This window comes from Typopeltis vanoorti, chromosome 11 (genome assembly GCF_054136105.1).
Source record: "Typopeltis vanoorti isolate ZY-2024b chromosome 11, IOZ_Tvanoo_1.0, whole genome shotgun sequence".
Taxonomy (NCBI): domain Eukaryota; kingdom Metazoa; phylum Arthropoda; class Arachnida; order Uropygi; family Thelyphonidae; genus Typopeltis; species Typopeltis vanoorti.
In genome coordinates, this window is record NC_143559.1 from 46,298,170 (window position 1) to 46,325,806 (window position 27,637).

At 35.1% G+C, this 27,637-nt stretch overlaps 2 protein-coding genes across 3 annotated transcripts in view; both read left to right on the forward strand.

The window, feature by feature from the left end:
- Nucleotides 1-5,273, forward strand: part of LOC150101511 (vitamin D 25-hydroxylase-like) — a 29,492-nt gene extending 24,219 nt beyond the window's left edge. Inside the window, exons 8-9 of one of the 2 annotated variants that reach the window (XM_090400159.1) lie at nt 4,572-4,662; nt 5,146-5,217. In XM_090400159.1, coding sequence (XP_090256285.1) covers nt 4,572-4,662; nt 5,146-5,194 — 140 coding nt within the window. In that variant the 3' untranslated portion in view covers nt 5,195-5,217. Of the gene's footprint in view, nt 1-4,571; nt 4,663-5,145 lie in introns of both variants that reach the window. The other variant, XM_090400160.1, reaches the window with a different exon arrangement.
- Nucleotides 5,274-5,616: 343 nt separating this feature from the next.
- LOC150101512 (vitamin D 25-hydroxylase-like) lies at nt 5,617-26,829 on the forward strand. Its single transcript, XM_090400161.1, has 8 exons — nt 5,617-5,843; nt 8,412-8,533; nt 17,272-17,378; nt 19,898-20,187; nt 20,751-20,863; nt 21,176-21,431; nt 25,919-26,106; nt 26,539-26,829. Exons 1-8 carry the CDS (start codon nt 5,617-5,619, stop codon nt 26,715-26,717), a joined length of 1,482 nt encoding a protein of 493 aa, XP_090256287.1. The 3' UTR covers nt 26,718-26,829.
- Nucleotides 26,830-27,637: the final 808 nt, after the last annotated feature.

A 27,637-nucleotide genomic window follows, 5' to 3' on the forward strand; every position in this document is an offset into this window, starting at 1 on the left:
ACGACTTTACAGTCAAAAATGCACACTTAGAAGTCTCTCTTTGGACGGCAAACCTCAACCTGTGTTAATGGGACGGATAGGGGAGAAACCCTCACAACAAACAAACAACAACAGATATTTTGAAAGAAACATTTCGCGTAATTTAGGTTACATATTGCATGAAGTTGTGTAAAAACTTTTTGTAGTGTTAATCAGACTATATTAATGTGTATGAAGTACAGTGTGAGTCCATGCATGACTGGATTGCCTTAGAAATATAAAAATTACATTTTTAATGAAATATCGTTTCCCTTTGGTTTTGAGTCACACATTTTGTTTGTATTGTACGTTTTCTGCATACATCGGACAATTTTCATGGGCAATTTGTTTCCATTTTTGATTTAGGCCCAAAGAATGATCTGAATTGGACAGTCGTTTAGAGATGGATTGTTTTCTCTCAAGCTATATCATAACATAGTAAACTGCACTATGTGATTGGGAATATTGACCGCCCGTTTCAGATACATTCACTGTAGAAATTTCCTAGGTGTAGAAAGCGCAGAGATATCCAGAACTTCAAGCACACCTCCATAATGATGGCATCTATAAAAATGTAATAATCTAGAAACTAGTTTCCTTATGGATTAGTGCAGTATTTTAAATACTACTGCACCATAGGCACAAAACTGATATTATTCATGTGTTTGGGAAGGGGACTCGCTAGCAAATGGGAATTCAATGTTTTATCCTAAAACTTAATGTCTCGCTCTGTTCGATATCTTGCTGCATTGCTCTGCAGAGTTTGTTATAGTGGGTATTAATAACATGAAATATAAATTATTTCTTTAAAAATTCGTGAACTTGAAGGAGGAGGACTCATTTGATAATTCTATTCTGATAAATAATTAAATATGTATTTATATCCATTTATTTTGTTTTGTTCAATTTTATTATTTTTGTATATTGATGAAAGACATCTTTTTAATAAGCAACCCCGTTTATTTTGTAAGGAAATAACTTAAAGGAAAACCTAAACAGCTTACAATTACATATGCTGATGTCACATTAAATGACTAAGACAGAAGGAGCTCTACTATGTATGAAATATTTGTAAATTGCAATTACATAGATTGCCATGGCATAAAGGTATAGTAGGCAGTTGTATTCTACTTTGGAAATAAAGCAGTCGTGAGATTCTTCTTATGCACTTTTATTGAAATATCACGGTCTTGGCAGCATTATCTAGTATGTTCCTCTGCAGAAGACAGGTTTCTACTTATCAAAATTTAGAGTATTTATTTTAATTAAATACAGGCGATATGCAGTTAATAAAACTATATACGTGGGCTGTTCATTAAGTAATAAGACTAATTTTACTGTGGCGAAACCACTCATCACAATATTAATTTCTGTGGAATAAAGAAATGTAGCTGTCTGTATTAACAAAAGAGGTTGATAGATGGCCTATACGGGCTGATGTGCCAAAGTGTTACGTGACTAAACGCAAGCTTGTTTCGGAGCGCCTTCGAGGCACGCCAAGTCTTCGAAATGAAAGCGTGCTTGGAACAGCGTTATGCGATTAAATTTTGTGTGCGTTTGCAAAAATCGGCATCGGACACTTTTAACATGATACGGGAAGCTTTCCACGATGAAGCAATGTCGAGGGCAAGTGTTTTTCGCTGGCATAAAACTTTTAAGGAAGGAAGGCAAAATGTGGAAGATCTTGAACGTGAGGAAAAACCTGCAACGTCCATCACAGAGACAATGATCAACACAGCAGCGATTATCATCAAGCACGTCAAAAGTAAGTGTCCATTGCTGAAGAATGGCTTCTTATTGCACCACGATAATGCAAGGCCACATGTTGCTGCTTGTGTAGTGGACGTTTTGCAGAAGAACAACACAGATATCCTAACACAACCTCCATACAGTCCTGATCTCGCACCGTGCGATTTCTGGCTGTTTCCTCAGCTCAAGAAACCACTAAGAGGCCGCCATTTCGAAAGCAACAAAGCGTGTGTAAAAGCTGCGGAGTCGGTTTTGAAAGAACTATCAAAAAACGGACGTTCACATGTGTTTAAGAAGTGGACGCAACGTTGGGGCAAATGCATCGCGTCTCACGGTAGTTACTTCGAAAAAGACCATGTAAATGATGACGATTAAAGGTAATTTGTTTTCTGTATAAATATAGTCTTATTACTTATTGAACAGCCTACGTACTTAAAACATGGCCTTATATGCCTGATCATGGTACACACAAAGTTATAATCCAATTCCAATTTTGATTCGTTTTTTTAATATCCAAACGAAATTATGATCTGAGCTTCTACCCGAGTTGTCTATGGTAGTTAATTCACGAAAATCACTTCACGTTGAGATATTGACTCAAATCGTTTACATCATGACCTTAGATTTTGAAATTATGGCTAAACAAACAATTTCCTGAGCAATGTATTTTATCTGAATTATAAATTATTACTATGAATTGAGGGTTTGTTTCTCTATCTGTTAATAGACAGAAAGATAAAATTACTTGTTCGTTTAAGGAATGAAAAACTTGCTTTTCCGAGAGGGAAAACCTTTCAGCCAGCGTACGAATCATTGTAACTCATCTTTAGTGTGAAAAGCCCAAATAAAGATCCTTGCGTCCTAAACTACACTCTGATGAAGTTCCGAATGATTGATTGATTCCTTAGCGAAGTCTCGAAGTATTTCTCATGAGCTAAATAGATTATATTAAAATTACACCCTATGTCCAATAAGAAACCGAACGTTTCGAAAATAGAAGAAACTAGTGGAGCCACCTGTTGTATCTTTTTGTTGTCGAAAGCGGCGACCTTCATTAGTGTTGTTTCAACTGTTTATGACATTTGTTTCATTGGAAGCCGAGTTATAATACCAAGAGTGATAGAGTGTTTTCACGAATGGTCGGAAAATGAGTTTCAAACAGAGAGCTGCGATTGATTTTTGTGTTCAACTTAGTAAAAGCCTTACCGAAACACATCAAATACTTCATACAGTATACGGTGATGAATGCTTATGTCGTACCAAATTTATGAGTGGTTTAAGCGATTTCAAAGTGGTCGTGAGAAGCTTGAGGACGACGAAAAGCCAGGCCTTCCGAAAACTGGAATTGAGAGAAGTTAATATCCAAATTGTGCGTGATATCATCAAAGAAAACCCAATATCATCCTTGAGATTGATTGATGATGAATTGGGGATTTCAAAATCAACTGTTCACAACATTTTGACCGAAAGTTCGGGCCTTCGTAAATTGAATTTGCAATTTGTTCCCCACAAGTTGACTGACGACAAAAAAATGTATCGAATTGAACACTGCAAGGACCTCATTAAAATCGCTCGTAAGGACATAAACCTCCTTGAAACGATCGTTACTGGTGAGGAAACTTACTGGTGTTTTGAGTATGAGCCCAAAACAAAGTGTCAGAGTGCTAAGTGGAAACCACCTGAAGAGGGCACCGAAAACAAAGTCGCTTGGAGAAGTCAAAAGTAAACACAATGCTGATTTGTTTCTATGATTACAAGGGCATTATCCACAAAGAATTCGTTCCGCCTGGCTAAACGGTCAACGGTGAGTTTTATTAGTAGGTTTTGAAACGATTGATAGCGAGAATTCGTCGAGTACTGCATGAATATCTGACGACCGACCGTTCGTCAAAACGGACTGTCACTCTTGGCACTATAACTCGGCTTTTAATGAAACCAATGTCATAAACAGTGGACACAACACTAATGAAGGTTTCCGCTTTCCACAACAAAAAAAGATACAACAGGTGGCGCCATTAGTTTCTTCTATTTTCGTAAAGTTCGGTTTCCATTTAGACAGAGGGCATACAATACCATTACTGGCTGTGATATTAATCAAGAAAATGAAAGGAGTACCAGACACCTATAAAATTAAAATGCATTTTCCTGATGTGCAAAATGATGTATGTTATGGTGTGAATCCTATACTCTATAGGATGTTAGCGTAGTGTACATTGTAATTCATACCTTTGACATCTACGTTGAAGATAATCAAGAAATCGTGCTCTGTAATGCTTGAACTTTACTTCAGCCTTGTTATCTCTCCCTTATCTGGCTCCCACTGATGAGATCTCGATAAAGGCTGAAACCGATTTATGTGTGTCATTAGTTAAGCCATGGGGATATGTGTATTATTAAGTAATGTACGTAGTCTAGTTATTGGGATAACAGAGTTCATGTATTCGTACTTACACAAACAAATAAAAAGCTTTCTGATTTGTTGACTCAAGAGGCTCTGGTTTCTATTAAAGAAGGCGTTTGATTATTTTCAATGGGCGGTAGATCCTTTAGGTATTGCATGATTTACCAGTTACCTAATAACAATGCCGATATCCTTTGTTCTTCTATAGTCGTTGATCTCTGACCATATCTGAATTTTGAAAGGTACGATTTCAAAACTCCTTGACGGATTTAGATAATATACATAAACCTCTTCAGCTTAAAAGAAACATTAGCGCCCATAATAAAGTGCGTACGTTTTTCAATAGTACCAAAAACAACAATATCAGTGGGGCTCTCTGTAAAAATTCTGTTTGTTTCCCTAGCGCAAGATTTCAGAAGTAGGAACATAAAAGGGTCGATTCTAGTCACCGACAGAACAAGAAATTTTCTAGTCCTTTCTCCAGCCATTTCCTTGTAAGTAGAACTTTCCACAAAAAAGTATATTAAAATGCCAGGAGATGGTAGTAATTTTTTTCTAGCTCTCCCCAGATGTTGGGGGTTTATACCTTTAAATTCGAGTGATGAAATTAGAGACTACTGTCTATCGTTCTTTAAAGAATGATAGGGTCAAAGAGCTCCTCCTAAGAACTTTGATAATAAAAGAGGCAAGAGGAATTATTGGTGGTTATTTTATTACTATAATAATGTCATGGAGTTAATAGTATCCTAAGCTATTTACTCAGAATACTCTGAAGTGGAAGTTAGAAATATATTTCATACTCTCTCTTATTGTGTACTTTTTTTTTAAATTTTAGAGAACCGATGCAAAAAGTTTATTTTCTTCTTATTTTAAGAATTTATCTTAAAGTCAAAAGCAAAACCTGAAGTTTATTTTTATCTGAATTTATCTTGTTCCATCTTACATTTGCGTTCGTTGATGTTTTTTCCTATTTTCAGATATTCTTGCATAAGACTTTCTTGGAAACTATCGAAATCATACTATTAAAGGTTATCAAGGAAAACAACGAAATATTTCTTCAAAATTCAAATTCCTTCGTTGAATTTATTTTCTGTTTTCAAAATGGAAAACAATGATCGCTATATTCCATTCGCCTTGGAGATTGAAATTTTAGGGAATCAGTGGTGTTTATGCAATATACTACAAACCCTCAATATTTGAAACAAAGAAGAGATTTCAACTATCTTTAAGAACGGCTGATTTATTTTTTATAGGAGACGCTCGTTCTCCTTATCAATGAACTTTACCCTGCTGATACAAGAGTAAAGTATCTACCTGAATGGGGTGTATGCTTTTCATGCTGACAGAATTCTTTACAACTCGATAAGGCGTCCGTTTTCACTTCGATTATTCACATTAATTAATACGTTTTGTATGTACTGAATCGCTCATGATTTATTAAAGATAACATGGAGTATCCATTCACGTCTTTCATAGAAACTCACTTGACTGCTTCCACCATAAGTGTATTCTTAACTGTTTTATGTGCATGTATTATCTATCGCAGTCTGAGTGACAGCAGAAGGCTTCCACCTGGACCAACAGGACTGCCACTTTTAGGATATTATCCATTCCTTAAAAGAAATGTTCATTTGCAAGTAATGAAACTCTCGAAGAAATATGGCAACGTATTAAGGTAAGCAACAATTTTATTTATTAAATTTATTTTAAACGAGACTTCTAATTATTTAAATCATTAATTCTTTATCATTTCGCGACATAAAGGTGACTATTTGAAAAGATAGTAATAATTGAAATAGGTTCAATTAGTTTTACATGTGATGCGCCTGTTAGCTATCAACTCAAAACGGAACAAGGGAGAATGGGCTAGGAGTTTGGATATTATCAAAGAAACTATATTTGTATTTCTTCAACATCATGAATTTTCTTGATAGCCTGTTCATTCATCGGTTATACAAGTCCCAGGCTCTGTTTTTCTGGGAACAGAGCCTGGGACTGTTCTTCGAAGAATCAGGTCGAATACCGAAAAGTTAGATACTGGAAAAAAAACTGAACATCCACAGAATTGAAAGTAGGCAGCATCGGAAAAGGAATCGAACTAGTTGAAGAAATCGACATAATTGGTTTCACTGAGACAAAGAAGGAGAAATGAAATAAGTGATATCCTGCTAATTAATAAATATAAGATTCGACCAATGATGATCATGGAAACACGGTGGGCGGGGGGGATAACAGATAGAACTGAACATCAAACCTGATATACGTTTAGACTGGAAGGTAATCTGAATTATATTTATCTCAGCATACTCCAAAATTGGGAAATAGGATAATGAAACGTATTTGTGTATGTGGTTTTGAGAAGGAACCGTAGAAGGGAACACTGCGGAAGAAGTGGAGGAATTTTCGAGATTAGAGAAAGTATCTGGCATAAACAAAATAAAAAAAAATTGATCCCTGTTGAAGTGCTAAACAGCAGATTAGGAAGAGAAACCCGGACATGTAATAATATTTTGGGAAAATTTGGAGAAAAGAACAAATTCAGATCAATCTCACCATGCTGTTTTAGAATACACACTATATATATATATATATATATGTATATATATATATATATATATTATGTTTTCCTTCTCCAATTAGCTGACTTCTTTTTTTTCCCAACAAAAGTTTTTTGTTGTTTTCTTTGAGGGATTTTTAGTTTTAGCCTTTTTATCTTTTGCAATATTATTAGCTCTTTTTATAATGATTAGATTGAAATATCCCTGTATATTATCCATTCGTGGACTTTTTTCATTCCTGTTGTTTCTTTGATTATATAATTTTCTCAATTCCTTCTTGGTGTAATTTATGGTGGTTTACTAATCTATCATTATTTATGTGTACTTTTTTAAAAATTATTATTCTCTTTCATCCTGTTGTTTCCCTTCTGAATATATTGTAATCACTTCATATGCATGTTTCATTGATAACTGAAATATCTTTAAATATTCTTGCATGAGATGATAAAAGGTAATCTATTTCACTTTTTTTCTCAATGCTTACCAATCTATGTTTATTTTCGACTTGATCTTTTTTCTTGTAAATTATGTTCATAGCATTTGATGGTTCTTCGTCATAAAATTTAAACTTTTATCATTTTCAATTTTTCCTGCTCCTGACCTACAATCACCCAACACTATTTTAGACCGTAGAATCCTGCTGTTACTGTATTAGACTTTGTGTCAGATTATTTATCTTTATCTACTTTATAATTTCTCTTTTATAATTATAATCATCTCTATAATTTCTGGTTGGTGCATACAGCTGAATTATTTTAATGATTTTCTGTTCTGATATTTGTGCTATGATACTTGTTAGCAGAACTGATATTCCTGCATATTTACTCACCTTATTTAGTTACTACATACGGTTATTGAGAGTTAAGGTATCGAATGTTACTATATCTGCCCCAACAGTAAGGATATCCAACAGTTTGCTGGATATCCGTACTGTTGGGGCAAATGACGTAACTCTCGATACCTTAGATTTAGTTGTTTTGGAAACAATTAAATCAACATTAGATTTAGTTGTTTTGTAAACAACTAAATCTAATGTTGATATTTTAAAAATATCATTTGGCATTTAATCAGAATTTATTGTAATTCTTACTTTTGTTTACTTTGAAAGTCGTTGTTTCTATCGAATTTAATTCTTTTGTGAAATTTTTGGTAGTTTTTTTCGTTGTGTTTAATCTTAGCGATATTTATTCTTATTCTATAGTAGGCTGAGGCTCAATTTGTTTACAGTTAATTGCTTTAAACTGCTACAAAATATGTGCGTACTCTCATGGTAGATATTAAGGCGGAAACTTGAAGTTAGGTGGAGTAAATTTAAATTTAAAACTTACGCATGTTTACTTTCACATTAGTTTCTGTATCTAATCTCTACAAATAATTACTTTTACAGGTGATAATGCAAAATGACGAAGATTAATTAATGCTAGTTTCTTCTTAATTTCTTAAAATCCTCAAAAGAAATATTATAATATTAAAAAAAAAGATATACACATAAATAGCAACAAATACCTCAAAAGGTAGACCGATTTCTACCATAAAAATCTTTCCAACATCAATGGCAATATTAAAATTACAGATGAGATCATTCAGAGGATATGTGAATTACCACTATTATGTTATTGTAATATTGACAATTTGATTTCATATTAAAGTTAATTAAAATGAAAATCATGTCGTGTTTGTTTCAGTATGAAGATTGGGTCTCATTTAGTAGTCTTCTTGAACGATTTCGAGAGCACGAAAGAGGCAATGATTAAGTTCCTAGACAGGCCAAGTCCGATGGCATTTACTCTTCTTCCTGGAAGCAAAAGTAAGCGAATTTCATATATATATATATATATATATATATATATAAGTAAGCAAACAGACTTGTTTGTCTGTTTGCTTACTTGGAAAATGGAGTAAAACCAGGTTTAAAATTGCTTGGTATCTTTAACATTTATTATACCCAAGGTAAAATACTTTCTACACACACACACACACACACACACACACACACACACACACACACACACACACACACACACACACACACACACACACACACACACACACACACACACACACACACACACACACACACACACACACACATATATGAAATTTTATGATTGTATATTTATTGTTGTATGAAAGTTTTAAGAGTGCATAGCACATCAGCGCTCATCTTAATTATTCCAATGCAGTTAATTGCAGGATAATTTTGAAAATTTTAGTTTATCAATTAATATAATTTTCAATATGGAAAGCATAAAGATCAAATGAACAACAGCTATGCTTCAATCGTCGTTTATAATAGAAGCATAAAGAGTCTACGATTGGTGATGAGATTAGATTATCACTGGGAAATACTAGAGTGAGCCACGGATTATTTGAATTTTGATATGATTTTTGCGATTCTTTTGCCATACAATACGCACAGGAATCGCAAAAGTAATCACTTGGGAAATTATTACTTTTCCGGACTGGACCAAAGAAAAGCTGAAATAACTTGTTTTTCTTACTTATTTATACACAAGAACCGACGTGCTTTGACTATAATCATACAGTCCGCGAAAGCTCTAGCAGAAAACGGGATATTCAGTAAATCGTCAACACAGTTTCCCATTGTAAATATGGGCAAAAATAAATTGTTTATAACGGTGTCCTAAACACGTCAGTTCACACTTCACGCATGCAAAACAGATCAAACTCAGAAAACAAAAACATAAACTCATCACAAATGGCAACGTTCATTTGGACTGGTTGACACAATAACCTATCGCAGCCACTGATTTCTGGGTGATATTGTCTCAGCGCTCACTCTACTTCACCTTCTAGGCGGTTTAAAACTACTGAAACGCTAAGATGTTTGTTCAAAGTGCTCAAAGTTGTATGTATTTGTGAACGCGCACCCGAGCTATTAACGCGAATGTGCTCCAATGTTTATGGTGTCCTCTTCTTGAAGCATTAGTATATTTTGTTTACTTTTAGGAATCAGGCGAAGCCAGGAAACAATTAGGGGAGTCTTTAACAGTCTTTTATTTAACGGAGTCTTTTAATAATTATTTTAAATATCTAAAAAAAAAACTAAAAAAAACTCGAGATGGTATTGTAAACTGAGAGAGTATTTATTACCAGAATTGTTTTCAGATTATTGTGAGTTTCTTCGAACAATTAAGAATAAAGAAAGAATAGAGATCCATAAATGTAGTTGTTTAATGTGTGGTTTGTCCTCATTAATGAATCGCTTCACATTATACCACGCAAGATATTGAAGAATTAAAAATAACTCATATTTGAGAGAAGCATGGAAGTTCATCAGCAAAGTATATGGAATTTAGTGGGACTTACGCTAAGCTATTTGGTATAAGCTGCCTAGAATATCCCGAATCTAAAATATATAAATAACAGAAGATGAAGGGGAAATAGCCTTTTGAGTGTCTTATCCATGTATGGGTGTATTTCAGTTATTTATTTATGGAAATAATCGAAGGAAACAATTTTAATCATGTATGTATCTCGCTTTGTTCTTGACAATCGTTTTTGCAACTTTTATAGATTCTTCTTTGTTCCATTTCTATGAAAGTATGTTCTTTTTTTCTTCCGCGGGGGGGGGGATTTGGATTTGAAGAAAACTATGCATAACTGTAATGGCCCGTGGTCATGTGCTCTCGAATCATTACGTTTCGGTTAAATACAGTGTTTGTAGAATTATGAATGATAAATCTGGGGGTTCTTTCTTTCTTAATTCTTTCTTTTTTCTCTTGTTGCGCCTTCCTCCGAATGCTATTAGAGTATTCGAGGGGCTAAGGGTGAATCTTTCTTATTTTGCTGTGTCATTTCTTCTTATGCTAAGGGAAGTGCTAACAGGGCATTACAAAACACTGTAACATGGTCAGGTCAACATACAATAGTCGTATCGCATTGTCCATACCAAGGGACGCATTCTGGTTTTAGGCAGGGACCCGTTCGAAAAATATGTTACAGTCTTCCTTAGGCACTACTTCTCAGCACTCTGCTAGAGGAAACGCCATGAATGGGCCCGCTACCTGTTTGGGGAGGTGTTTATAGGCAGCGCAAAAATAGTTCTGCAAAAGGACTGAAATGGCAATGACAACAGCACCAGACTATGGCTTTAGGTAACTGGAACATCTTCTCTGTGATAAGGAAGCGTACCAACTAGATTTAGTCGGGCTTTCTTCGACCAAGAGGAGAGGAGGGCTCTGGAACTGTCGACCTGAATGAGGGGTGGAAGCTGTACTGCCGTAGTGTGAGGCCGACAATGTCTGCTCAGGCGGGTGTGGGATACTCACAATCCCCCGGCTGTCAGATTGTGTTAATGAGCTGGATCCCATTGGTGGACGGGTATGTGTGTGTTAATGCTCCAGATTAAAACCCACGACTTGGCTGTGGGGCAAGCCTATGCACCAAATCTGGAGTCAGAATACTAGACCTTCTTAGAGAAAGTGGATGCTGATTTTGACAGGGTGGCAGACATGGAATCAGTCCTGCTAATGGGTGACTTCAATGCATATGTTGCAGCAGATGACCAGACGTGGAGGGGTATGGTTGGGAGGAACGGAGACCCTGAACTTAACGCGAATGGTTTGAAATTATTTGACCTGCTGTATTAGCAGCTTGTCCATAATGAATACCTTCTTCCAGCCCTGAGAAGTCTATAAATATACCTGGTACAGGAATACACTTGGAAAAAGATCTCTGATTGACTTCTTCATAGTCTAAGCAGACCTATTTTCCTCAGTGCTAGACATTCATGTGAGGAAAGGGGCAGAACTGTCTACTGACCACCTCCTTGTTGTCTGCACCCTACGGCTTCAGAAACCAGATGCTACAATCAATGTTGGTAGGGCTAAGGAGCTATATTGCCTGAAATGGGAGGCACTGGAAAATGAGGATGAGACGAGGAGTTTTGCAGATGACATTTCCTCCAGGTTCAAAGAGATTCTCAAGCATACAGCAGATGTTGAGGAGGGGTGAGAGCTGTTCAGAACAGCTGTTACTGCCTCTGCACTCTCATGCTCTTGCAGAAAGCGGCTCGGGGTTGCGATGGACAGTGAGAAAAGGACACCTTGGTGGAACCAAGTGGTCCAAAAAGCTGTCCGGGAAAAAAAGGAGGCCTGCGTAACATGGCTTAGGGTCAGGTCATCTGAGATGGGTTTCCAGTACGCTGAGGTTCAAAACGTTGCTGCTGAGGCAGTAAAGACAGCAAAGCAGAAGGCTTGGGAATCCTTTGGAGAAAGATTAGAGTCATCCTATGCAAATGCAAATAAAGTATTCTGGTAAACTATCAGCTACCTTCGAGGGAAGAGATCGTGAACAGCAAGGGCAATTAAGAACTCTGATGGTGCACTTTTAACAACCGAGAAGCATATCCTCCACAGATGGAGAGAATACTTTGATAGCATTCTTAATCCAGGGTGGCCCAGCAGTCGTGGACATTCAAGAGGTGCAGATCGTGGGGATGACTAGTATCACAGCAGAATAGGTCCATTTAGCAATTAAATACCTAAAATTGGGCAAGGCTGCTGGTCGTGAAGAAATTCGGCCCGAAATGCTAAAAGCCTTAAATCTAGACGGGTTTCTTTGACTGACTCGAGTGTGTCAGGCTGCTTGGATATTTGGGCGAGCACCAAAGCAATTGCAGACAGGCATAATAATACCAATCTTCAAGAAGGAAGGCCAGAGAGATTGCAGCAACTATAATGGTATCTCTCAGCTCAGCCTTCCTGGGAAAGTATATGTTAGGTGTTTGTAAAGAACGTGAATGAACACAGTTGAGTCAAAGTTCCAGGAAGAATGATGTGGCTTTCGTCCTGGTACAAGCACAACTGACCAATTCTTCACTTTAAGGCAAGTCTTTGAGAAATCTTGGGAATATGCCAAGAATATCCACACATGTTTTGTGGACTTGGAGAAGGCATATGACCGAGTTCCTCAGGAAACGCTTTGGGAACAGGAGTATGGAGTGGATGACCAACGAATAGCTGCCACCAAGTCCTTGTATGAATGCCCAGAGTTTTATGACAGGGTAAACAACACAAAATATGAACCTTTAACAGTCTCTGTTGTCCTCTGCCAAGGGTGTGTTCTGTCACCCCTCCTTTTCATAATATTTATGGACTGGATTAATAGGCATAGCCGAGGCAGGCAGTGAGCATGTCAGAATTGGAAGATGTAGCATTGGACGTCTGCTTTTCGCAGATGACCTCCAGCGAACCCTGGATAGGTTTGTTGATGTTTGTGCAGAAGCCGGAATGAAGATCAGTATGGCCAAAACTGAAAAATCTGTAGTCTCAAGACAACAATCCCAGTGCACTCTAAATGTGAGTGGAGTCCTACTGAGGCAGATGGAGAAGTTTAAATACCTTGGGTTCATATTCACGAGTGATGAAAATTGGAACGTAGATCTAGATACTCGGATTGGCTCAGCAAGTGCAATACTGAGGGAGCTTGGCTTCGGTAGAATTGAAGCGGGAGTTAAGCCAGAAGGCAAAGCTAGCTGTTTTGAATACCGTCTATGTCCCCATCCTTACCTTTGATCATGAGAGTTGGGTAATGACCGAAAGAATGCGGACACGAATCCAAGCGGCTGAAATGAGGTTCCTTCGACGGGTTGCAGGAGCTGACAAGATTCGACAGATTCAGAAGCTCTGCAATTCGGGAAACCCTCAATACTCAATCGCTGCTTCTTCATGTTGAGAGATCACAATTACGTTGCTACGGGCACCTGGTCAGAATGCCACAATAGAGGCTCCCCTAGCAGGACTTGTTTGCCAAGCCAGAGGGTGGGAGGCCACGTATAAGGCCAAGGTCTCGCTGGATAGATTATATCCAAAACGTTGGGTGGACACGTTTGGGAGTCACACCAGAACACCTGAGTTTGGTGGCGGAGGATCGTGACCATTGGAAGTTCCTCTTGCAGCTGCTGCCCCCACAACCCAGTTAGGAAAGGTGAACTTTGAAGAAGAATGAATGAATTCTGGCGGTTGCAAGTATAATGAATAAGGTGGATTGTGGATTCTTTCCTAACCGAGATGTTTAATTTTGTGTAAATACGAGAGATATGAGCATTTCCGTTGTACGATGTAAAACAATACCCTCATGATAAGTGGACCACGCTTTCTTGCAAACTAACACCCACAATAAAGGATTCAACACTTCCTTGAACTAAGCTTAAATCTTCAGATTAAAATATTAACTTCATGGAAGTATTCTTAGCATTTCCTCGCATTACAGCATGCTTATAATAATAATTGGAATCAATATTTTCAGCTAGCTCACCTTTAGTAAGTTTATACAGCCTTACTGTTTCGATTTTTTTTTTTTTTTTTTGAATACCCTCACTTTCTTTTTTGTTTTCTTATGGGAGTCTCTAAAAACGTACATTTGACCAATTATTGATATTTATACACATTATTACACGATATTCCATGTAGCACGTACACAGTCACGACACCAAATAATCTGAGTAAGCATATTTTATGGATATTTTTTCTATTCTTTTATGTTTAAATACCGTTTGAAATTACCGACGAATCAACTTAGACTTGAAGCTAATTATTACTTGTCTTAATTGTTGATGTGATTTTCTAGCTGGCATGAACGGATCTTGTTTCCAGGAGAAAATGGCTACAACCTCAATCGAATGAGAACGTCTCATTCGCCTTCATTTAAAAAAAGAAGAAGAAAAAAGGTTTTCCCAACTTTGCTAAGCAGACTTAAAATATATATTTCCTGTAAATGATTGGATAAATCCAAGATAATATTTTACCAGAATAAATAAATAAATAAATAAATAAATAAACTGGAAACTATAGGAGTTAGAAGTTGTGCTCATAGTAGGTTTAAAAGTTAAATTTTAAACCTGCCACAAGATCAGAGTATTAAAAATTAACAAAAGCCATAACAATTTCATATAGCTAAAGAGCAGGGTTTCCAAAGGTTTTCTGCTTGGGCTTATTTAGAATTTACAACGACTTCTGTTACCTACAGTTATTAAGTAAGGTAAACTCCTCTGCAGATGAAACCGCATTGATATTCGCTGCACATTTCGTAAGTGAAATGCAAAACATGGTCAACAGAGATATCAAAACAGTATCGAACGAAACGAGACCAACATAAATACAAATAGAAAGCAAATTAGAGAGTACTTAAATTTTTTTTTAGAATATTGACAATTTCTTTAGAATAAGAGTATAAAAATGAGATAGTAACCAATGCAAAATACTCAATTAGTATGTGTTTTTAATCGGCGTGTGCATATGTATGTATATCTTTTACAGTGGTCGGATATTGGTTACAGTGGTCGAATAGCCTTCATTAAGGCTGTCCGACCATATCTTCCTGTGTGCAGCAATTATTATTGCACACAGAAAGTTCTGTTTGTTTGTAAAACCCTCCTCAGACGACAGAGACCTTCATGACAGACTGTCTTAAGGCCATAGTTGCGCCTCTAAGACAAGCAGTATGCTTTTCCCCATTGTGATCAATACTATTGTCGGGTACTGATCGACAGCAGCATTGTTAAATAGTTGCCTACATGTGCTTAAAAGTTACTAATTCATTGGCCGGTATGTGTGTAACTGGGTCTCATTAAGAACAATATTTTATGCATCGGATATCTATACACTGAAGCACCTCTGTTCCTAAATCTCTCGTCATGTATAACCAATCTTTAATCTCCATACCAAGGAATTATCACATCAGTGGCGATAACACAAACCATGATTTACTGTTATGCATCACCCGCTAAATTTTATCGGTAAAATATTTTTCAGGTACTGTGTAATGTGTCATGTGTAACTAATTCGATAGAAAGAGAAATAGCGATATTAAAACGATAAATGCTTTTTGCATTAAGACGCGAATTTCCGCTAGTTTCTTACATCCAATGATTGAGTTAATTGTAATTCTTGAGCTTTACCAACTTTCCCAAGGTTCTTTGTTTCAGCTACTTTCTTCCTTTTGATTTTACTTATTAGGTAACTAAACTATGAACAGGTAACTAATTAGTTACCTGTTCATAGCCCTTGAGATGACAGTGATTTGCATTTATCGTGTTGTTTCTAAATCTTATGAGGTACAACCGAATAACGTTACAAGAATATCTTTGGCAAATGTACAGCTGATTTATTATCATGCTGTATCATACAGCACGATGCTGAAGAAATCGAATGAGAGACTATTCTATTTTAAGACTTCTAAAACCAAGCCAAGTTTCTTTTATTATTTCACTGGAAAAAAAATCTTGTATTCTGATATCACGTTCGCTTTTAAACCAGGTTCGCTTTGAGCGTGAATAACAGAAAAAGTCTCTTGCAATACGTGCAAAGCATCCAGAGTAAGGTGCCTCAGCAAAAGTGAGTTCAGCCTTTTTCCTGCTTTTATGGTAATACTCCTCTTTAACACTTCAGAAATCCCAAGGCTGCCCCGTCTGATGAAGTATCTTGACTGAGGACCTGCTCCAAAAGCTTCTTGAAAAATTTTAGTTGCTGTTCAAATAGACATTCGAGATGATATGTAACTACTCTACACATAGAGGCTTAGACTCCTCTCAAGACATTTGAATATATCGATATTTCACACACACACACGCGCGCACGCACACACACACACACACACACACACACACACACACACACACACACACACACACACACACACACACACACACACACACACACACACACACACACACACACACACACACACACACACACACACACACACCTTCAGATATCCAATAAGTAAACCGAAGTAGTTATTCATTCATTACTTCCATGAGCTTCGTCCGCTCTTTTTTTCCTTTCCCAAATATAAGTGGTCACAATGAAAATTAGATTAGATTATAAATAATCTCATTTTTGAAAAAACTTCATTTCCTTTACACTATACATTTGGACGAACAGACTGTTGGTATTACAACAGAGCCAATATTTACTCCAAAATGAGGCCAATTGAGGATTTGAGGTATTTATTATTCTAGCAAATGTTGTAAGCCCACGTCGGTTTGATCTTTAAAGAATACTCATTTATGTGGAATTTTTCTATTTCTCCGATGAGCCATTAGAAATAGCAACATTATTTTATATGAGTTCTTCCCGCCATAGAGTGGAAGCCTATGTTAGATTATTACCTTGGGAGAGTCCTACAGTATATTGGTCTAAGGAGTGGCTTTACTCTAGAGGCCAAAAATGGAACGTTTTCAAGCGACTTTACACCCCCAGTAAGCAAGCTGGTAGTTTCACACTGAAAGATGAAAGTCACCTTCGCATAAAACGTGTGACTTATTATTGTTATCATTATTTGCCGCATGCCTAAAGGTCCAATACACTATTAAACTAAAGTTTTTAATTCAGTTGCGATATGTGTATACCAATTAATTTTTTCTATTCCTACTAATATAAACACAAAAATCTGAAATTTACAAAAATAATGAGCAATATGTTATAATATATTTATCCAGTAGAATGAATGAATAAATAAAATAAAATAAACACTTAAAATTATTATACTTAAAATTCTGTCTAAAATATTTGTTACCAGATTTTGTTGCTGAGAACGGCCATGACTGGCAGGAACAAAGAAGATTTGCTATCCACGTGCTCAGAGATTTAGGAGTTGGGAAAGGACAAATGGAAGAATTTATAAAGGTAACATAAAATATAAGAAGTCCTAATACTATGTTTTTAATATTGTAACTAAACAACTCATGTATAAAGAGAGATATATATGGAAAGATAATCTTTAGATTTTATTTAAAGATAAAAACTTTTATCTAAAGATAAAAGATAAAAAGATAAAATCCTAAGATACTACTAGGGGTGAAAGTGCTCCGCTGATAGGGATTGAACAGAAAGAAATCGTTGGATGTTTCTGTCTGCTTTGTAGTCTGTGCTATCATGTTTTCTGATCAAATTAGCATATTATTATCATAGGAATAAACTCAATAACACTTTTGTTATTGGAAGTTATATTATGCATTTACAAATGACAATTTACAATTTATGTGAATTATATATTTTATATAAAATACTTTCATGACCAAAACATTATGACTACCCAGCCATTGTCTGGTTGGCGATCCAACCAGCTAATGTCTGGATCTTCTTTTTTCCGTGATCCATTTGTACCTTTCTTGGAATTGAATACACTAGACCAAGAAAGTTGTCCTTAGTTATTCTGGATCAAAAGAATACAGAGGAATAACAGAATAACCAGATAGAAAAACCAGAGCGAGGTATTCATGTCGATTGGGCTCATGCCGCTTTCCTCAGGATCCCACAAATGTTCAATAGTATTTAAATAAGGAGAAATTGACTATAGAGAGGTACATGGAATATGCTGTTCTAACCATCTTTACTCAATGTGAGCCTTGTAACACAATCAGGTTTCCTGTTGTGGTTTACATTTGTGACAGTTTTGTGACAACTTGGCTCAATGAATCTAGACGCCAAGTGGAAGTCCGGATCCATTGAGTCACATTCTGGCCATGTAGAGCAATACCCGGTCCGAAGAAATCACCAGATAAGAATGAGCGGTCAATGTGTGTTCAGTCGGGATGTGGGATCCAGTGATTTCCCTGAGAACAATTCCCATACCAGGATACAATCACCATCAGCTTGTTTCCGTCCAAACGTGTTGTATGATTGGTCAGAAACAGGATAGGTTGTCATAATATTTTGACTGATGAGTGTATATTGTTTTATAATAATATATAAAATGTGGCTTGTGCTTTTACGTAGGCTTGTAAAATAAGCCAGTGTGGATGCACCATTCCTCCACCTTGTCGTGGTCGAGTGGTCGTGGGCTTGCGCATTCCGATGACCCAGAGAGAGCTATGCCGGAGGTAATGTATTTACAGTTAGGGTTTTTCATGCTCGGCAAGTTAAAGACCTGTCTGATTGGTCACGTTCTTCATTTAAACTTTAAAAATTACAATATTCAGATCTTACATATAAGAAAAAAAAGGCCATCTCATGAAAACATACAACACATGATAGAACATTCCTCTATTGGAGAGCATGTACTGACACGTGAAAATTGTGTTAGTTTCATTGTGCATAATAGCTTCTTGCTATATAAAATATTTGCATTATCGACTGTGTTTTATGCGTATTTCTGGTCACCTTTTTGATCTTGCAAATATCAGTGCTATGTACAAGAATTTATGTACAAAGATATATTTTATGCAGAATCAGTAAGGATATCGGATTCTTTAGCTAGGTACTGAGTAAATCTAGTGACTTTTAACGCTAAAATAATAAACAAGATCAGACAAACATCTGGTTATTATAATATGTATAGCATTGGCAATGACAATGGGATTATATTAACATTGTATCCTCCAGAGAGCTTAAAATTAGTATTATATACTTTCCCGGACGAGGTAAACATAAACAAACTTGGCATAAAGAAACGTGATAAAACGAAGTTAAAATGGTATGGGACCTTCCCTCAGAAAATAATGAGAACTGCAGGACTGAAGAAATTTAATTAGTAATATACCGATTCTAGAGAAAAAAATTTCAAAAAAAAAATCATTAACCCAGTAAATTTAATACATAACAGAAATAATTCAAACAGATCATTGAAATGCAGTGGAATACTTAACAGATTATATAACCACAAACAATCAAGGAGATTTAATTATGAAAAGAAACTGCTGAATAATACAAATCTACAAATCATCATCACTACCACCATCAAATAAAAAACTTTAACCAGAGGTAGAGTGTTCAGAAAACGCGTTATATATTTCATTTCATATAATTAAGACATAATTTCCATTTTAATGTTTTACATAAAATAGAGATTATGTATTTTATAACAAAAACAGAGTTATTATTTGGCAATTCAACAAGGTAACAACGAAATTGCATATTCGAACCAATGCTGTAAATTACTCAGTGAACTATTTGCATAATTCACTGTTGCAATTATATCTTCAGATGTTATTTCGATTAAAAGAAGATGTAAAACGGAAAATAAATAATTACTTAAAATTTAATTCCTTTTATGGCAAAATGAATTTCATTTCTTTGATTTGAATAGTTACTTCTTTTGTAAACTTAGAAAAGAAATGAAATATTTTATTATGTCATGTATTCCTAAAACTATATTTCTTGTTGAATAGTATCTAGAAAAACATCGTGGTATCTTTCTTTTATAGGATGAAATATGCGCATTTATTAAAGTCGTCGAAAGTTTTGATGGAAAACCATGTGACCTGAAAAGTCACCTTCTTCGCAGCGCTGCCAACAACATCACTACTCTAATCTACGGAAAGCACACAGATGAGGAGCTTCTGAAAACATTCGTCAAGCAGTTTGCAATTTCAAACGAAGATTTTTCCATGTTTGATGTTGCCACCTTTTTCCCATGGCTGAGGCCTCTTGTGATTAAAGTTCTGTGTTGTTTACCACTCTATAAAGATTTCATTAGACTTTTGAAATATATTGAGTAAGTAATTTCAGTATTTGTTTTCTTTATCTGTAATGGGTTTTTTCTTGATATGATAATATATGGGTATGATAATTAAAAATGCTAGTTTTGGATTTATCGGTAGAAAATAAAATGAAAAATTAATAAGTACATTATTTCACAACTAAAATATACCATATCGCAATTACAATCCAAATAATTTAAATCTGGACTCACTTATGCAATCTTAACTAACCTAACATAATCTAACAGCCCGTACTGTTATATTAGGTCAGGTTAGTTACCTAGTTTTTTTACCTAATAAATCCACGTTTGGTCATCTCCAGATTAGGTTTTGTCGAGTATGTTAAAAATCAATAAGATTAAAAATAAATAAGTGAAATTAATAAAAAAAAAAAACAATCACTCTTCCACCAAACAAAGCCGTGCAAACAAAGCCATCCTTTGTTTGCACGAAATTAATAACTGGATGCACATAAGCATAATTCTGGACAATATAGTTAAACGCAATTATTTTATTACCAGTTGCTAATGATTAAATAATTTAATAATTGTTATTTTATTTATTTACATTTTTGTAGAAGTAAAAGCGAATATATTAACAAGAATATAGATCCAAACAACATCAGCAGTTACATTGAAAGATTTTTGCTAGAAAGGAACTCAAGAAATAATTACAACAATAGTTTTAGTGGTGAGTATTTCTTATTTCTTAAATCGTCGTCGAAACACGAATGTTTCTTTTTTAATTTTATTTTCTTATTAATTTTTATCATTATTGATTTCTGTATCAATACTGATTAACAGTTACAGGTATTAATGTACGCGCATGTCGCCTAGTCAAAGACTAAATTTTAGAAAAATCATACTCATGATTTACCATTAATATTATTCTTCCGTATTCATGAAAAGCATATACATTTGTTGTTTGTTGGGTTATTTCGTCATTTGTTGGTTATTGATTTCTTATTATATATATATATTGATTTGTTTGTTGTTTCCTTAGATGCCATGTTAGTGGGAAATATAACTGCATTCTTTGGTGCGGGGACAGAAACCACCACAGTCTCAACTTTATGGAATCTTTTAACAATGGCAGCATATCCTGATGTTCAGAAACGCGTGCAGGACGAAATAGATGATATTATCGGCAGGGAAAGGATGCCGGCATGGGAAGATCGCCTTCGTCTTCCCTACACTCAAGCCACACTATTAGAAGCCTCCAGATGGCAAACAACAGTTCCACTGAATATACATAGATTGTAAGTTATAATGGTAAAGCTTTAAGTGATAGATTAACAACTGCTTACCTTCTGAACAGTTAAAAATTTGCAGCAAAATATTCCAAGTCTTCTCCTTCTCTCTCTCTCTCTCTCTCTCTCTCTCTCTCTCTCTCTCTCTCTATCTATCTATCTATCTATCTATCTATCTATCTATCTATCTATCTATCTATCTATCTATCTATCTCTGCCTTTCTCTGCATCTGTGATATTATCTGAGTAAACAACCTAACCATTGGGGAGTCAAACTAACACAAAATAATAATAACCGCTTATGGTTATTATTATTTTGTGGTTATTATGGAAGTTTATTCATAAGCATTGCTAGCTTTAATAGTAGAAATTTATAGTGAACCATTACAGATTAAATGCAAAAAGGGAGAATCTAATCTATTTTTATTTTTATTTGTATATTTATATTTATTTTTATTTGATTGCACTCTACAGCGCTTGACCGCACTACGAAAGGCGTTCGAATCTAGTCGCCGATTAGAAGAACTTTTTTTCTAAGTCTTTTCTCGACTGGTTCCAGAGTTAGTCGATCTCTGGCACGGGCTAGCGGGTTTTTACTCCCGGAAACTCAAGTTTTTCAACCCTTAAAACTCAAGAAAATTGGCCGTCTAACCCACACTATTTTCAGAGATAAAAAATATTGCGTTCGGGTTAGGGACCACCAGATAAAGGCACTTACTATCCGCCTTCTTTACTGTGTGCCGATTAATTAGTGATAGCCTTGGGCCAGCTATCTCTGATTGGCTACCAGTGGAGTGGAGATTGAACGGCCCATTTAATCTCCAAAAGTTAGATAGGACTAAAAATCGGCCTCGCCTACTCCCTATACTGGAACAAAAAGGAGTTAGCTGAATTTATATATATATATATATATATATATATATATATATATATATATATATATATATATATATATATATATATATATATATATATATATATATATATAGGACTTTTTTCAGCCGAAACGGTCGGAAAAGTTTACCGGAACGCGTTCCGGCTGAAAAACCGTTCAGTGTTCTTGTACAGGATTAACCACCCATCTGGTCATGACGCCTATACACGTGAAGGTTACCATGAATGAGGAAAGATTACTAAATTTGTAATATCATTGATATTACATTGAAATATGTGATGAATACTATGCGTATGAGTAGTGATATGTTTTAACCATTTTGACGAATGATGCTTTTAATAAGACTGAGCTTTTAGTATGGAAGTTTATTTATAAGCATTGCTAACTTTAACAGCAAAATGTATAGTGAATCCATTACAGATTAAAGGCAAAAAGGGAGAATCTAATCTATTTTTATTTGTATATTTATTTTTATTTTTATTTGATTCGTTTGATTCGGTGCCTCATAGTTGCAATTTAAAATACACAGAACTATCCGGTATTAGAAAACATACAAAATCCTTTTCAATTCCACATGAAAAATAGGAAAACAACGTTGGTTCTGAATAGAGAAGAAACTGGAGAGGTAAACATAAAAAGGGGTATCTTTCAAGGAGTTTCATTATCTCCTCTATTGTTTATCTTGTCATTGATCCCATTAACTAGAATTTTAAATAAAACGGCTCATGGTTATCAAACTGTGCAAAAAAGTGCAAAGATATCTTTCCGGACGATCTTAAGTTGTACGCAAAATCAGAGAATGAACTCGGATCATTACTTAATACTGTGCATATATTCAGTCAAGATATATCAATGGATTTTGGCTTACACAAATGCGCAATTGCTGGAATAACAAGAGGAAAGTTTGAAGATCTGAACGAAATCGAGCTGCTCAGCTGGTAAAAAAATCAAGGCAATAAAATTCGAAGATAGCTACAAATATTTGGGAATTTTAGAAGCATCAGAAATTCTGCACAATAACATCAAAGAAAAAACTAGAGCAGAATACATAAGGCAACTAAGGAAATTCCTTAAGTCAATGTTTAATGCTGGAAATTTGATAAAAGCAATTAACACCTGGACCATACCTGTCCTAAGATATTCAGCAGGTATTGTTGAATGGACCCCAACTAGAGGTGGAGGATTTAGACCGAAAAACCCGAAAATTAACGACAATGCACCATGCCGTCAATCTCCGCAGTGACATTGATTGGCTCTATCTATCACGCAAAAAAGAAGGCAGAGGATTATTACAAGTAAAACAAATTATTGAAGAAGAAAAACGAAATCCAATTGATCATCTGCAACAAATAACGAAAATTTTCTAATTGAGGCAAGGAAAGAGGGTTTATTTGAACCCTGGAAACAAAATTGGAATAAAACCCAACTGGTAATTTTTTTCAGTACACGAACAGGCCATTAAAACCAATGTTATGAATGCAAAAATACAAAAAATTCAAGAAGACAGTAAATGTAGATTGTACAAAGAAAAGGAAGAAACGGAAGATCACATTATAAGTGGGTGCAGAAAAATCGCACAAATTGAATACCGTAAAAAGCATGATAACTTAGCTAACATAATTCACTAACCTTTATGCAAAAAGTAGGGTTTAAAGTATCTAAAGACTATTGGAAGCATAAATTTCACCAGAAAGTGATTGAGAATGAAAAACTAAAATACTCCGGGATTTCAAAATCTAGGTTGACAAACGCTTGGAATGTAATACACCAGATATAACAGTGGTTTACAAAAGTGAAAACAAGGGTGTTCAGATTTATCGAGATATCAGTAGCAGGAGATAGTTGGATTGACGACAAAGAAACAGAAAAAATTACAAACTATCGCGAGTTACAAGTCGAAGTTAAACGAATCTGGCAAAAGAAAACGAAAGTTGTTCCCATAATAATAGGTGCTTTAGGAGCCATCCTTAAAATATTAAAAAACATCTAGAAACACTCGAGTTAGATGGATTAAAAATCGGGCATCTGCAAAAGGCCGCTTTGTTCGCCACAGCATTCACATTCAGAAAGTATTTCCACAACTCATAGGCCCTTGGGTAGGACTCGAATTGGTGGAATATAACCAGCCTTTTACTTAAGACTGAGGAAGCAAATTAAGCTTGGATGAATATTATTATTATATATATATATATATATATATATATATATATAGATTACATATGGATATACTGTATATTAAGTACAATAACTTTAGCAGTATATTTAACATTTATTTTGTTCACATATTCGGAAGTCAATGTTTGGCTTATATGAAAATGTTTTATGGCGAATTCGAGTATATAATTAGACTGTTAATAATTTTATATTAGATATTGTTTAGTTCGTGCGCCTAAAACTATTATTAATTATTATTAACATACTGGATGCAAAATGAAGTTATTATATTTATTCCATTTCTGATACACTTATGGCACACAAAGCTGAGGGCATCCGTTTATTAAATATACGCCATGATAATAATGGTATTAGTAAGTACAATATTTTTGCAGTTTATTTATTATATTTTCACATATTTTGAAGTCAATCTTTTCTCATATGTTTTAGGCGCCATTCCAGTACTAATATCCCTATCGACTTTGGGAGAAGAGAGACAAAATGGGAGGACCTGGCAATGTTATTCAGATGGATGAAACTCTACTGCGAGGAAAGCGAAAAATAAATCGAGGGAGATTGCTTCTCGGGGACCGTGAAACTGCACGTGTGAAAGATGTTGGCAGTTACGAGAAAGCTCTCCTTCAGGAAGTGCCTCCTGGATGGAAAAATTACGGCAGAAAGATGGAAGGGCAATGGACAATCCGATCAGAAACATTCTGATCGGATTGTTGAACGTCGATTCTTTGTGGTAGAGAGTCGAGATAGACGGGCTCTTCACTCCATTATGACGCCGGAGGTTGCACTTGGAACCACCCTCCATTCGGACGAACGGTTGGTTTAGAGAGGCTTAGAAACTCATGGCTATGTACACCAAACTGTAAACCACAGTGATAACTTAGTTGACCCAATAACTGGCACACACCTAGTTAATCGAAAGGATGTAGGGAGATCTGAAACTGAAGATTTTGAGAAAAATGCATGGGACAATCCCCGACCTTCTGGCAAGGCACCTCATTAAAACTTGGTGGCGCGGACTTAACCCAAAGAACAGATTTGAAGCATTCATTCGACAATTAGTATATGCAAATCCTGCCAATAGTCTAATGAAAATGACATAGGACAATAAAATGTTTCATTACTTTTAATCGGTATATTCGTTGATATTTAAGTTGTACATACTTGATACTAAGCGGTAGGTCACACCTCATACGATTACCGAAATAAACAGGTAGCCAAAGTAAATATTACTTTATAAATTAAACAGTTAACATAAAAATATTTTAGTTTCCATATCAGTTCATATTTAGTTTATATCTGCTATTGTAATAGTAATAAAACATCTATTGTTCTTTAAAATAAATGCATTCTTTGAAAGAAATAATGCAGAAACCTTAACTAAATCTGTATTAAATAACTGTGTAACTGACTGCATATTATGATTTCATAGTGCCTCAGAAGACTCTGTCATCGGCAATTATGACATCCCGAAAGGGACAATAATAGTAGCCAACTTTTGGGCTGTGCATCGTGATCCAAAGTACTGGGAAAATCCAGATAGCTTTCTTCCAGAAAGGTTTTTATCATCAGATGGGAAAATAGTGAAGAAGCCAGAATATCTCATTCCCTTCTCTCTGGGTAAGTTACTGCTATTTCTACAGACAAAATGATAATAATTTCCATAGCATACGTTTCTGTGATCAAAACATATGTTAAATGATTATGCTTTATAAAATTTATTAATGAGTTATATTAATTATTTATTCTGAAAAATAGGTGCCGTTTTGGCTAAAAAGAAATGCCTCGCACGTTGTTTAATGGTGTGTTAATGGTTAACCTTGTTTAATAAATATAAATCGGAATAATTTTGTCAGTAATCTTTCTATTCATTCGCTGTCAATTAAATACTTTGAATATCATGGTTATATCCGAAATGTAAAATTACAGTTAAGCATTGCGCTGAGTCAATCTACTCATGATAAATCATGTATGTTTATTATTTTACTTAATTATACTTAATTGAAAAAATTCAGGTACAATGATTATAGAGAAACTTCTTTATTTTTAAAGGAAAACGGTCCTGTCTAGGAGAGAATATGGCACTAGTTTCAGTTTTCCTATACTTTACAAGAATTCTACAACAGTTCGAAGTGTCGTTGCCAGAGGGCGCATCAGTCGATTTTGAAGGCCAACTTGCAATAAGTTTGGAACCGAAAGACCAAAAGCTTTGTCTTATAAAACGAAAATGATTTTTTACGAGTATATAAATTTTGCTCGTCTTTTTCACTGCATTGTTAAGTACCAGATAAATGATTAAATGTATTCCTCAAAAGTATTCATTAAAAAAGTATCAACATTTAAGTATAATGTATTTTTGTTGTCACGTTGTTCTGAAATACGAAAAATAAGATGAAAAATAATTATAACATTTCTTTTCTGAAGATTGTCAATTGGTTTTTCAATAACTAGTCACCGAAAAGAAACGGCTAACCAAATATATTGTAGCCATAATTGTCACTTTGATATACATTTATTGTGCTTTGACCTTTTTTTATTAGCATGTAATGAAAGTTGCAAAAATATGTCATTATATCGATTCTAAATTAAGCACCAAATATATTATTTAGAATTCAGTGGGAAATTATGTTTGTCATTAGCAAGTTTGCTTGATTAACAGCTTTCTGCAGGTGAAGTATATAATAAAAAACTGTCAAATTATAGGTTAGTCATTTTAATTCAAAAGCAAGCAATGTTCAGTTTTAAACAACGATCCCTGTTTTAGGTTTCTGAAAAGTCCTCCCCCCTTTCCCCTATGGAAATGGCTTTCACTTCAATTCCACTAGAAGAAAGACCATGATCAAGTCGTTTACTAGAGGAATTTTTTCTAGGCTTTATACACAGCGGTTTTGCCAGTTAGCTGACCAATGTTACTGGAAAAAAAGGTATTTCCTTCTGAAATTTCGGATTTTAAAAACTTAAGTCAAGAAAATGGACTCTAGAATCCCATTATTTCGAAAAGTAATATGTAATAGTAGGGTAAGGAATTACAATATGGCGGCAGTTTTTGCCATTCGTATATGGCAAAAATTTCAATAATTTCATAACACATCCAGATGTGTTATGAAATTATTGATAGCCTTGAGTCAGCTATCTTTTTAAAGGATATAGA